The 14,097-nt window shown below is 40.7% G+C and overlaps 1 protein-coding gene across 1 annotated transcript in view; it reads left to right on the top strand.

Moving 5' to 3' along the window:
* Positions 1–14,097, top strand: part of DNAH11 (dynein axonemal heavy chain 11) — a 407,386-nt gene that overhangs the window by 222,007 nt on the left and 171,282 nt on the right. The window contains exons 44-45 of the mRNA XM_064380322.1: positions 2,364–2,495; positions 7,312–7,485. Of these exons, the coding sequence (XP_064236392.1) occupies positions 2,364–2,495; positions 7,312–7,485 (306 nt within the window). The remainder of the gene's footprint in view (positions 1–2,363; positions 2,496–7,311; positions 7,486–14,097) is intronic.

The following is a 14,097-nucleotide window of genomic DNA, read 5'->3' as shown; positions in this document are numbered from 1 at the left end:
AAATAAATCTATGCGATTAAAGATGCCAGCCAGAGAGTAAGAGAAAGCCTCTGAATTCTAACATCTAGGTGCCACCACTCACAGACCTCCTTCTCCCAAAAATATTCGTGAAGGCATGTCAGTCTGGATGAAGAGTTCATAATATCCCAGGGATACATTTTTTTCTGATCTTCATCTTGAGACAGCTGGAAAGAGTGAAGGGTACATATGATATGTTGTCATGGAAGCCAATGAAAATAATTCACAGCACACAGAAATGAAGGTTGTGATCTTAATCTCAGCATGAAGAAAAACTATCCCAGCCCTTACAAGTAAAAAACTTCACAAAAAGGTTTACGATTAGAAACCCCCCCACACCCTTTTTTCCCTATAGAAGCAAAATTGCTTTCTGGGTACTTTGTTACCATTAAGTGACTGTGTTACCAAATTTATTTGACACTAAATTAGAAATAGTCACAAGCATAATAAGAAGAGAAATTCTGTTCAGGTTTTTGGATAATCCACACACCAATTAAATAAACGATAGTCTTCAACAGTAATTATCTGAGGTATAATTTATTTCTGAAAGCAGGTCTGAATTTATTCATAATGAATTAATTATGTAGTTAGCCTAATTAGACTTCCTCTGGTGTAATACTTGCAGAAAAGCATGATCGTGTTCTTTCTCAGGTTGACTTGTGTATTTGTGTGACTCTCTGTGGTGTGAACTTTTCCATTCAAGAGCAGTGTGAAAATAGGTCAGTAGGAATTAATATGACTTTTGCTCTACTTCTTTCTTCTGTAGTATTCAGAAATGGCATTTAATTTTTTTAGCTCCTGTTAGGCTATTGTTTTATAGAGTAATTTCTCTTGTCTTGTTACTAACAGGATATTTGAGACAAAAATGAGTATAAGAAGATAGTAACCTGAAATGACTCTCTTGAGAAATTAATGCACTCTGTTTTCTGATATATGACATTTCTTTAAGTTTGGGAAGGTGTATTAACTCTTTCAGATTATGCATTCAAGTATGATTTTTTTAAGTGCTCACACAGAACTCAAAATGTTTTGCAAGTACTGTGGGAGAAAATAGAAGCAGGATATGACCTTATTAGTGTATTCATCTCAGCAGATAGCTTCACGTTGAGACCCTTTAGTCTTTTTTGTTTTGATTTCAACAGTTGCTTAGAGCAACATGGCTTCTACTAAAAATAACAAAGCCTCAGGGTGTTCCACTGTTTTTCTTAATAGCAAATTGGTGAGTTTTATTCTATTAAAAGAGTATTTCAAATTGGGAAATGTGGCACAATGCAAAATAACAGAAATCAAGAAAGAAGACTTAAAAATATAATAGGTCCTCAACAATTTAAATGAAAAGTATTTCCCCATCTTTTGTGGCAAGCAAGGAAAAACACACACAGTCCTGACCTGATTTGTGATCCTTGCATTGCTGTGTATATAATAGAGATGAAAACTTACTGTTGCCTGAAGAAACTGGAGGAAGAGTCTCTTGAGTTTTTAGGACCTGTGGCAATGCTAATTAATGACAACAGTTTCTGTGCTTTAGAGAGCCAGCCCCCAGACCTGCTCATTACTGGTTATTATTTCACATGGCGAAGGCCTCTGCAGCAGCCACGTTCCCCTCATTGCTGATGCAAGTGCCCTAAGCGTGGGCGAGGTTCATTAGGACCCCCGAGCGTGTTGCCATTTCACCTGGAGGGATGAAGAACGTTCCTGAGTTCCTGAACAGCATTTCCTTCAAGGTTACATTTAGTTTGGTGTCCAAAAAACTGCCACCGGCTTAAGCTGCCCGTCCAGCATTCTAAATTTATGACAACAGGTGGTAAAATGGCTGCCAAAGCGCTAACGGAAAGTGGTTTATCTAAATGTCCGGCAGGAGGGAAATAGTCAAATAAATGCCCATCCATCCAGTGAAATCTTATGCATCCATCCCATCCCAATGATGGTGTAGAGTAACACTTATTGATAAGGAAAGAGGTCTACAGTTTTTAATTGAGGAAGTGGGTGATAGAATGCCATGTATAAAATGACTTCCTATTTATATAAAAGTAAATATAGATATATACCCTTTTTTTTGCTTATATGTCATTTTGGTTTGTATCATGATTATTAACTAAAGTGTTTAAAATTTTATTTTTAAAAATAGTTTGCTGTTACCTAGACCATTTTGGTTGGAAGTGACAAGTTTTCTCCTGTTAACTTAGACACCCAAGGTGGTAGTTTTTGTCTCTCCCAATGTAGCAAATCATAGTTGGGAAAAACTATATACTCTGTCAAGGATAAAGTGGAGTTAGAAAAACGTCCTTTAACTTACTCTACTATTTTTAAAATGTCGCCTTATTTGACAATTTCTTTTTCTTTAGACTATATGTGTTCTTTTGGAGTGCTTGCTGACTCCTGAAAATGTACCATCTGACAGCCCAAAAGAAGTTTATGAAGTCTATTTTGTGTTTGCTTGTATCTGGGCTTTTGGAGGTACCCTGCTACAAGATCAGGTATGTTTAGAAATGGTTTACAGGACCAGTTTCCAGTTTTGTGTGGGACAGGGTCGGGGGGAGGTTAAAATATATGATCCGTAGCTTTTTGTTATATTACGGATTTGTACTGCTTGCCCTGTTCTCTCTTAAGCCTGTGTGTTCTCTGGATATCCCCAGAGAACCACCCCTGATGCTAACCCCAGCTGACAATGCCCAATCCATACCCTCCAGCCTGGCTGTGTCTTCTGAACCTAAGGTTTCATGTTTCCTCACCTCCAGCATGCTTTACTACAAGAAGCCCCACTCAGTGTGCCTGAGACAGACCTCCTCCTGGGCCGCGTACTCCAACTTGCCCCTGCTTTTCCTTCTTTTCTTTTGCTCAGTGGTACATTATTTCTGGTAGCTCCAGTTAAAAACGTGGGAGGTATCTCTCTTCCTTATTTCTGTGTTGTGTGATCTCAAACTCTTTCAGTTTCACCTGTAAAATAGATGCCAACTCTGTTCCCTCGTCTCCATCCCTGCAGCCTAAATTCAGGGGCAAATCATCTTTAGATTGCCCTGGCTGTCAGAGTGTCTTAGTAGCTCAGATTGCTATAACAAAATACCACAGATTGGGGGGCTTAAGCAATAGAAATTTATTTCTTACAGTTCTGGGGTCCAAAAATCCAAGATCATGGTGTCAGCGTGGTTGAGTTCCGGCAAGGACTCTGTTCTCACCTTTCCGGTGGCCACTTTCCCACCACGTCCCCATGTGACAGAGAGAGAGTCATGCTGGTTTCTCTTCTTATGAAGACATGAATCCCATCATGAGGACTCTGTTTTCATGACATCATTTAAATCTAATTATATCCCAAGGCCCCACCACCAAATACCATCATACTGGAGGGTGGGCGTCAAAATATGGATTTGGGGGTGGGGCATGGGGAGGGTCACTATTCAGTTTGTAGCATATGATAACCTTCAAATGGGTCTCCCTGTCTCTAGTCCCTCTTACTTCTAACCAGTCTCAAGCACTATTCCCAGTATAGTCATTTGTGAACCATAGTCAACCCTGGGCCAATTCCTTTTGCACTGGTCTGAAATATTCATGCCTGCACAGATTGCTTGCATAGCCCTCTTGTGGCTTCTAAGTTCCTGTGGGAAAACACATGAGACAAAAATTTGCACCAGCACACAGATCCCATGAACCGCCTAGGCTTACCAAAGTGCAAAGTGGGAATTTTTCAACTTTGAAATTTGCCGATCTAATTGCCACCATGCACCTCTATGTGTAATTTTTCTCATGTGATCTTTACTATGGTTCTTCAAGATTGTCCTCTTGCACCAATAAAGTAAAGCTCAGAGGGCAAAGTAACTTGTCCGAAGTCATACTCATGGGAAATGGCAACATCGGGATTCCCTCCCAAGTGTGTCTTTCTCCAAAAGCCACACCTTTCATGGTACCACAGGACCTCTCATGGTCCTTCTATGGGTACCCCTGAATTTTTACATTAAAAATAGATGGGACACATTTTCCAGGCTTCCTGATTCTTTCCAGATGTAAATGGAGCATTTACATTAGAAGGCATCACAGCCAGGAGTGACCTGTATTTCTGTTGGTTTGCTCACTGTAGATCCGAAAATAAATGGTTGATACTATTTGTTGGCCAATTCCACTTCTTGCCACTAGGTTACCATAACTCACGCCTATTATGATAATAATATATTTGGCACTCACATGGCCTCCTAGATCTTATTTAAGCCGTTCTCAGAAGCCAGATTCCTTCTGTAATTTCCAAGTGCTTTCTAAAGATTAGCAGCTGGTACTGCGTGAGTGACAGTCAAGTGTTCATGTCAGGGACTTCAGGTGGCTTTCTCAGAGGCACGTTTTGCAATGTGTTTGGGTTTCTTGTTATGGAAGCCACATGCAGACAGAAGGCAACACTCTTCCTCCACCGGGTATTTCTTTCAATATTTACCACAAGTTTTCTCCCTTTCCAGGACTGTAAAGTTGTTGAGATGTTGAAAGCGGACATTTTCCCACTTCTCCTTATAATCCCTCACCTCCCTCCCAGCTGATCCTCTTTTAATCTTTCCAATTTCCAAATGTATCAGCCTTCTCCCTAGTTATATAAGCCACAAGCTGGATATCACTGGCACCTTCCTTTCTTTAGTAGTCAACATGAGCAGCAGCAGCAGCTTAATATTTTCAAAAGGGCTGTAACTACAAAGCGTTCAAAAGAAGGCCATGAGGTTGGCAGTATGAATGAAACAGACATGAGAAATGTTCTCAGGATAGCTACTTGGTAGCTTAACCAGTTGAGTGCCTAATATGTGTCAGGGAATGTGCTTAGAGCTTTTTCACAGGGCACCTCATTGATTCATCAAAGACAACAAAACCCTATATGGATTGGTACAACTGTTCTTCTTTTATAAATAAGGAACTGAAGCTTAGAAAGGTATATTAATCTGCTTCCAGGCACAAAGCTAACCCATGCCTAAGCCAGGTTCAAACAGCAGCCAGCTGACTTAGGACCTGTATTCTCAACTGAAGTCATTGCAGCCAACCTCCAAAACGAGTTTCAAATCAACTTTCTCTGAATTCCCATAAACTGCCATCATTTCTCACTTGGCTTCTGAAGTAGCCTTCTCACTGGGTTTTCTATTTCTACGTTTACTCCGATAATTCATCATCTACTCAGCAGTCGGTGATTTTTTGAAATGTACATTAAATCCTATGACATACTCCAGAGTTAAAAACACTTGAAAGGCTCCTTATTGCCTTTAAGATAACATTTCAAAATTTTTAATTCTCTTTACAAGGCCTCTGAATCTAGCCCTGCTTGTCTCTCCCTGTTTCTTCCTCTGCCACTCCCTCCCCCACTCCCCCAACCCCAGCTTCTTGAACACACCAAGTTCTTTCATACCACAGGAACTTTGTACATGCTGGTCTCTTCCTCAAGTGGCGCTTAAAGACGCCTTCCCTGAACTTCCAATTATAATGAGTTGCCTCTGTTACTCTCACTTATAGCAGACTTTACTTTCAAGGCAACTGTTCATTTCTGCATTTGTTGGCTTAGCTTCAGCTGCACGACACATCCTCATGTTCCTCCCCTCTGTCTTTCCCATAAACTCTGTGAGAGGAGGGACTGTTTTCTTCCCTTGTTTAGAACAAAGGCACTTCTGTTGAATGGATTAATGAATCAAAGATTTGTCACCAAAATCATTTTGCTTATGTAGTGGTTAGGTATAGCAAAGTTTGATATAAAGTGAAAGTTAAATGTAGTCTGCCTACAGAGAATGGTGTCATATAAGTAATATCATGTTGTGGGGTCAAGAAATGTCTTCTGCCACCAATCTGAAAATAATTTAAATGAACCTAAACTCATAACTCATGCATAGGGTGTTAGAAGAATGCACTCAGCTGGCTTGGAAGATGGTGGAGAAAGCTCTCCCTGCAAACACCACTACCCTCTGCCCAGTTTATAGGCCATACTCTGATGACATAGGGACATCAAAGTAAAAGCCCTTTAAAAACTTCTCTGGGAGAAAAATCACAATTGAAGTCAAAGATAAGAATGAGATTGCCTGAAGCAATAGACAGATGCAGTATTTTTAAGAGTTCACCAGACTCACTATGTCAGGTCAAGCTATGGATATTGGAGTCACTGAACCAGGTCTTCTGTGAAAATTACAGGCACTGAGCCAGGTCATCCTATGAATATAGGAAGCATTGAGCCAGGTCATCTGTGGATATGGGATTAACTGGGCCAGGTCATCCTATGAATGTAGGACTCACTAGGCCAGGTATCCTGTGGGTATAGGAGACACTGGGCTAGGTCATCCTGTGGATATAGAAATCAGTGGGTCAGATCATCCTATGAATATAGGAATCGGTGGGTCAGATCATCCTGTGAATATAGGAATCAGTGGGTCAGATTATCCCGTGGATATAGGAATCACTGGGCCAGGTCATCCTATGGATATAGGAATCTGTGGGTCAGATTATCCTGTGGATACAGAAGTCACTGGGCCAGGTCATCCTGTGGACAAGGGCATCACTAGGCTAGGTCATCCTATGGATATAGAGGGGTTTTTCTAGTTGTTATACACAGTTGTCTTTTTCTTTATTTTCCAAACCCTAATCTAGCAGTAAATGGCTTATATCTATAATCATATTAAAACAAGCACCTCCCGGTAAGGAGAGCCTGTTTCTTGCCACTGTAAATCTCTCTGGAGGATGAAAGTTGGTCCCTATGCAGTTTTCAGTTGGACCCCTTAGATTTGGTCTGGTGGGAAACCAAGTCCATGCCTTTCTCCATTCCTCCATCTCTCATGCCAGGGATTCCTGGATTTAGAATTCCAGAGATCAGCATAGTTTCAATAATGATTTGTAGGAATGGTATAGAGTTCCCAGTTGTTTTCTAAGCAAGAGCATTTCTAAAAATAACTATCACCATAGTTTTATAAGGGAAAAACATTTTATCACTGAAAGGGCCAGCATTTAAATCAAATAATGTTACTAATTTTTAAAAAGTACTCCTTATTTTCCCCATTTTCCCACAAATTAATGTGAACATTGGTAGAAGTGAACACCGCTGTTCAATAGTGACTGCCTAGCACAGGAATTTGCATGATATGCTGTCATTAGATTAAATAACCAACAGTTAATCTGGCATTCACCTAACTTTACCTTGCTTTTTAAGTTAGTTATTTCACAAAATTTGTACTTGATGGGTATATGGCAATTTTAGGTTTCTACCCCGTGACAGTATTACTTATTATAATTCATTTCTTTTTTAATCATTTTGAATACCTTTGAGTCTATCATAAGGATTTCTCTCATTCTCTGTAGCTTTCTGATTATCAAGCTCACTTCAGCCGGTGGTGGCAGAAAGAGATGAAAGCAGTGAAATTTCCATCCCAGGGAACAATCTTTGATTATTATGTGGACCACAAAACTAAGAAATTCTTGCCCTGGGCTGACAAAATCGCCCAATTTACTATGGATCCAGATGTGCCCCTGCAGGTAGGTGTGTGGAACATAGCAATTGCATTAGCCTATTTTCATATTGCTATAAAGAAATACCTGAAACTGGGTAATTAATCAAGAAAAGAGGTTTAATTGGCTCATGATTCCACAGGCTGCACAGGAAGCATGATGCTGGCATCTGCTGGGCTTCTGGGAGGCCTCAGGAAACACAATCCCGGGGAAGGGGAAGCACACAGTTCACATGGCCAAAGCAGGAACAAGAGAGCGTGAGGGGGAAGGTGCTGCACACTTTTAAATGACCAGATCTCATGAGAACGAACTCACTATCATGAGAACAGTACCAAGATGGATAGTGCTAAACCATTTATGAGAAACCACCCCCATGACCCAGTCATCTCCCCACCAGGCCCCACCTCCAACATTCTGGATTACAAATAGACATGAGATTTGGTGGGATCACAGATCCAAACCATATCAGCAGTATTCAAGTGACAGTGTGCTAATGTGATCCCTTAAAAAGGAAAAAAAAAAGTCCTTTTTTCTTTCTTGCTTGGTCAATAAATTATTGTGTTAATATGCTCAGCATATGACATCTGTCATTGGGGGAGAAGAATCTCAGCTATAGGAATGCTTACTGAGATAGCTGTTATATCTCTCCATCCTCCTTTAAAACAATATTACAACTTAATTCTGCAATAACATTGTTCTTTATATTTTCCTAGAAATGTTGTGAGTCTGTAAAAATTGGAGGCATATTTCTGTTCGGTGATTCTTATTTCTGACCTTAATGTAAATTTCTTAGATACCACTTTTCACATATAACTCTTCGTTTACCCTCCAGCAAATGAAGATGTTTAATTTCCTCTACTCAAATGTTTCAAAGTCACGTGACAGCTGATGATCCAAATGAACCTTTCTCTCTCTCTTTACTGTTTGTTTTCATAGATTGCTCTTCTACATTTCCCTTAGATTCAGTTATTCTTTGATCATCTTATTCTGCCTCAGTCTGTTTTCCTTTTTATTTTATTTATTCCTCAAAATCATGTCATTCTGATTCATTTTGGGGCTTACTGTTTTGGGAGTGCTGTATGAATGGCATGTCAGTGATTCCTACGGCATTTATTAGGAGGCAGTTAGTGCCAAATAACAGAAAGCCCAGTGCATTCATTTCCTGGAGCTGCCATAACAAAAGACCAAAGACCAGGTGGCATAAGCAGTAAAAATGTATTCTCATAATTCTAGAGGCTAGAAGCTCAAGATGGAGATACTGAGGGGTTTTGTTTCTCCTGCAGCCTCTCTCCTTGGTGCTGATAGGCATCTCTTGCTGTGACCTCATAACCTTTTCTCTTTGTACACATTCATGGTCACTGTCTCCCTGTGTGTCTAAATTTCCTCTTGTCCTAAAGATACCAGTCACATGATTAGGGACTACCCTAATAGCCTCATTTAACTGAATTATCTCTTTTATAGGTCCTATCCCCAAATACAGTCACGTTCTGAGGTATCAGGGGTTGAGGCTTCAGCAGAGGTATTTTGGAGGAGTCATAATTGAGCCTGTAACAATCTGCCCTCTGGACCTCCAAAATTCAAGTCCTCCTAACATACGAAATGTATTTACCCCATTCCAACAGCCCCAAATTCTTTTTTTTTTTTTTTTTTTTTGAGACAGAGTCTTACTCTGTCACCCAGCCTGGAGTGCAATGGTGCTGTCATGGTTCACTGCAACCTCTGCCTCCCAGCTTCAGGTGCTTCTCCTGTCTCAGCCTCCCGAGTAGCTGGAATAACAGGCACCCACCATCATGCCTGGATAATTTTTGTATTTTTTATAGAGACGGGATTTCACCATGTTGGCCAGGCTGATTTGGGACTCCTGACCTCAGGTGATCCACCTGCCTTGGCCCAAAGTGCTGGGATTACAGGTGTGAGCCACTGCGCCCAGCTTACCAACAGCCCAAAATTCTTAACCCATTCCAGTATCAACTCTAAGTCCTAAATACAATCCAAATATCATCTACATGATATATTTCATCTATCAGTTCATGAAGTGAATTGAGGTACAGTTCATCCTGAGGCAAAATTCCTTTCTGCTATGAACTTACAAAACCAGAGAAGTTATCTGCTTGCAAAATACAGTGGTAGAACAGACATAGGATAGACCTTTCCATTCCAAAAGGGAGAGATCAGAGAAGAAAGGGATCACAGTTCCCAAGCAAGTCCAAAACTTAGCAGAGCAAATGCCTTCAGATTTTTTGTTTTTTGAGATGGAGCCTTGCTCTGTCACCAAGCTGGAGTGCAGTGGTGCCCTTGAGATTTTTAAGACTTCAGAATAATCTTCTTTGGCTCAATGCCCTATACCGGGGCCCACTGGAATGATGGCCCTGCCTCTGGACCCACTAAGGTGGCAGTGTTGCCCTTGGTGGCAACCCCACCTCCATGGTCCTGGGCAGCAGCCCTGTCCCTGAGGCACTGGGCTGTATCATCCTGGCTCAGTGACAGAAGTGCTGACCCCACTCCCTGAAAGTGAGAGGGAAGTAGCCTCATCTCCCAGACCTGTACCTTTTGGGCCAGTGGTGACATTGGCAGCGGATGTTCTGCTGATCTCTGAATTGCCTTTGGAGTTGTTTTCCCTTTTCTTGGAGGATAATGCATATCTGCAGCCAGGTTGCTAAATTGTCTTGTCTTGTAGAATCTCAGAAGTCTTACCTTCCTTCATTTTGTCCTGTTCCTATGCTCTTTAGCCCAAGCTGGCAATATCCGTGGTGGTATAACCCATCTCTGTTCCCGGCTTCTTCTGAAATAGCTGATTTTGTCTAAGAATTACATCCATAATTTCTTTATGGAGTCATTGTCTGGCCACCCTTTGCTGTTCTCTCCAGAATACACTTTCTCATGTTCTGCATATGGACAAGCTGAGAATTTGTCAAATCTTTAAGTTCTAGTTCCTTTCTGCTTAACAATTACTTCTTCACTATGCCTTTCTCCTTGCCATTTGCCAGCAGTAAGGAGAAACTGGGTCACATCTTCAACACTTTTCTTAGAAATCTCTTCAGTTAAGTACTTGAGTTAATCACTCACAGATTCTATCTTCCACAGAACACCAGAATGCAATTCCTCCAAGTTACTTGCCACTTCATGACAAGAATTGCTTTTCCGTCAATGTCAAATAACATTTTCCTCATTACTGTCTGAGGCCTCAACAGAAGCCTCTTTAATGTCCGTATTTCTACCAACAATCTCTTCAATGCAATCTAGGCATTTTCATGCCTGTACCTTAAAACTATTTTATCCTGTCGTCTTTTCCTGTTCCAAAGCCACTTCTACCTTTTAAAGTATCTGTTACAGCAGCAGCCCACTTCTCAGAATCAAAATCTGTATTAACCATGATGAGATATCACCTCATACCAGTTAGGATGTCTGTTATCAGAAAGATGAAAGATAACAAGAAAACTTTTTTCTGTTGTCAAGAAAAATGAGAAAATGGAACCTGAGCACATTTTTGGTGAGAATGTCAGTTAGTCCTGCCATTGTGTAAAATCGTATGGAGGTTCCAGCAATCCCACTTCTGGGCATATTTCCTAAGGAAATAAAATCAGTATGTCAAAGTGATACCTGCACTCCCATGTCCACTGCAGCACTATTCACAATATGCAAGACATGGAGTTAGGCTCAGTGTCCGTCCATGGATGAATGGACAAAGAAAATGTGGTTCTTACACACGGTGGCATACAGGTTGAGCATCTCTAATTCAAAAATCTAAAATGCTCCAAAATTAAAAACTTGGAGTGCTGGCATGATGCTCAAAGGAAATGCTCCTTGGAATAGTTTGCATTTTAGATTAGGAATGCTCAACCAATAAGTATAACGCAAACATCCCAAAAACCCTAAACACTGAAATCCAGAATAGTTGTGGATATTCAGAATATCCAAGCATTTCAGATAAGGGATATTCAACTTGTACCATTCAGCCTTTAAAAAGAAGGAAATTCTGTGCTTTGCAACAAGTTGGATGAACCTGGAGGACATTAAGTGAAATAAGTCAGACACAGAAAGACAAATATTGCATGATCTCACTTATTGGCGAAATTTAAAAAGTTCAACTGATAGAAGCAGAGAGTGTAATGGTAGCTACCAGGGTCTGGAGTTAGGAGGTTGGGGAGATGTTGGTCAAAGGATACAAAATTTCACTTAGGAGAAATAAGTTCAAGAGATCTATTGTACATGGTGACTACAGTTAATAATGATGTTTAGTGTTTTTTGAAAATCATTAAGAGAATAAATTTTAGGTATTCTTCCCATAAAATATAAGCATGTGGGGCTGGGTGTCATGGCTCACGTCTGTATTCTCAGCACTTTGGGAGGCTGAGGTGGGCAGATGACCCGAGGTCAGTAGTTCGAGACCAACCTGGCCAACATGGCGAAACCCCATCTCTACTAAAAACGTGAAAAATAGCCAGGCGTGGAAGGGTGTGCCTGTAATCACAGCTACTCAGGAGGCTAAGGCAGGAGAATTGCTTGAACCCAGGAGGTGGAGGTTGTAACGAACCGAGATTGCGCCATTGCACTCCAGCCCGGGCAATAAGAGCTAAACTCTGTCTCAAAAAAAAATAATAAGCACATGAGTTATAAGTATATGTTAATTTGCTGGAATCAGCCATTTTAGATTATATACATCTTTTAAAATATCAGGTTATACACAATAAATATATACAATTTTGTCAATTAAAAATTAACTTTCTAAAAACATATTTTAGCTCTGTGATCCAAAAAATTTAATTATTTAACCTAAAGAAAACCAACTGCACATACAAAGATGATCATGGCCACATTATTCCTAACAACAACCCAAAAAGAGGAAAATTGATAAGCAAAGCTGTAGTTTCTTAGTAGGATGGAAATCTATACAGCAGTGAGAAAAATTACCTAGACCTAGATACATCAGAGCGTATCTCAAAAGTATAATGTTGATTGAAAAAAGCAAATTGTGGAATAATCTGTATATCCTGAAACTAGTTGCATAAATTTACAAATAAAAGTTCAAACAAACAGGCAAACCTGTACAGTAGTCCCTCACTTATCCATGACTTTGCTTTCTGAGGTCTCAGTTACCTGTAGTCACCTGTGGTCCAAAAATACTCAGTGGAACATTTCAAAGATAAGCAATTTATAAGTTAAGTTGCACACTGCTTTGAGGTGCAGAATGAAATCTTGTACCATCCCACTTGATCCCACCCAGGACTGTAACCTTCCCTTCGTCCAGCTGGCTTGGTGACCAGGTTGACCGTTGTATACTGCAGTGCTTGCGTTCAAGCAACCCTTATTTTACATAATAATGACCCCAAAGTGCAAGAGTGGTATTGCTGACATATTTGTTCTATTTTATTATTGTTAATCTCTTAGTTTACCTAATTTATAAATTAAACTTTATCAAAGGTGTATAGATACAGGAGAAAACAGTCTATGTAGGGTTCCGTACCATCTGTGGTTTCAGGCATTCCCTGGGGGCCTTGGACCATACCTCACCAAGTTTAAGGGAGGATAGCTGTATTGTTTTGCTGGGGTGCCATCACAAAATACCACAGACTGGGAACTTAAACAACAGAAATTTCTTTTCTCACAGCTATGGAGGCTAGCACTCCAAGCTCAAGATGTCAGCAAATTTGGCTTGTACTGAGGCCTCACTCCATTGCTTGCACATAGTCACTTTCTCTCTGCATCCTCACATGGCTTTTCTCTGTGCATGTGTATCCCTGATGTCTCCCTGTGTGTCCACGTTTTCTTATAAGGACACCCATCAGATTGGATTAGGGCTTGCTCTAACGGCTTCACTTTGACTTAATCACCTCTTTAAAGCCCCTATCTCCAAATACAGTCCCATTCTGAAATATGGAGGTTAGGGTTTCATGACATGAATGTTGTGGTATGCAACATTATCAGTCTGCAGTATTACTCCAGTGTGATTTCATCCTAACTCATTACATCTGTAGCAACCCTATTTCCAAATGACATCACATTCTGAGGTATTGCAGGTTAGGACTTCAACATAGAAATTTGGGGAGTAGACAGTTCAACCCCTAACACCTGACTGAGGAAATTTATCATTTCACAAACAAGGAATTCAGAGATCGAATAACCACAATGTGGATTAATTCTGTGACTTGGTGGAATCACCAAGGATTCTGACCATCCCATCTTTCACACTGACTTCATTCTAAGACAGCCATCCCTTTGGTCTCAAGATGACTCTGGTGGTCCCAGAAGACTTCAAAGGAGAAAGGGACTTTCTCTTATCTTTTTATTAAGAGCTAGGACACTTTCCTCAGAAGCCTGGAGCTGACTGCCACCTGCATCTAATTCTGCAGACTGGGCCATGTGCCACCTCTAACCCAATCTCAGGCCTGGACAGTGGGGCTGCCATGATGGGCTTTGATGAGTCCTCACCTCGTGCAAGAGCCAGGCAGATCTTCTCATGGAGTACATGGCTATGTGGATGAGTGGTGGGGACTTGGACAAAATGGTGGCTCATGCCTGTAATCCCAGCACTTTGGAAGGCCGAGGCAGGTGGATCACCTGAGGTCAGGAGTTCAAGACCAGCCTGGCCAACATTGTGAAACTCCTTCTCTACTAAAAATACAAAAAATTAGCTGGGCA

This window comes from Aotus nancymaae, unplaced genomic scaffold (assembly GCF_030222135.1).
Source record: "Aotus nancymaae isolate 86718 unplaced genomic scaffold, 86718_ANA_hifiasm-v0.15.2.pri h1tg000025l, whole genome shotgun sequence".
Taxonomy (NCBI): domain Eukaryota; kingdom Metazoa; phylum Chordata; class Mammalia; order Primates; family Aotidae; genus Aotus; species Aotus nancymaae.
Note: the sequence above shows the minus strand (reverse complement) of the source record. Positions and strands in the feature narration are given on the sequence as shown.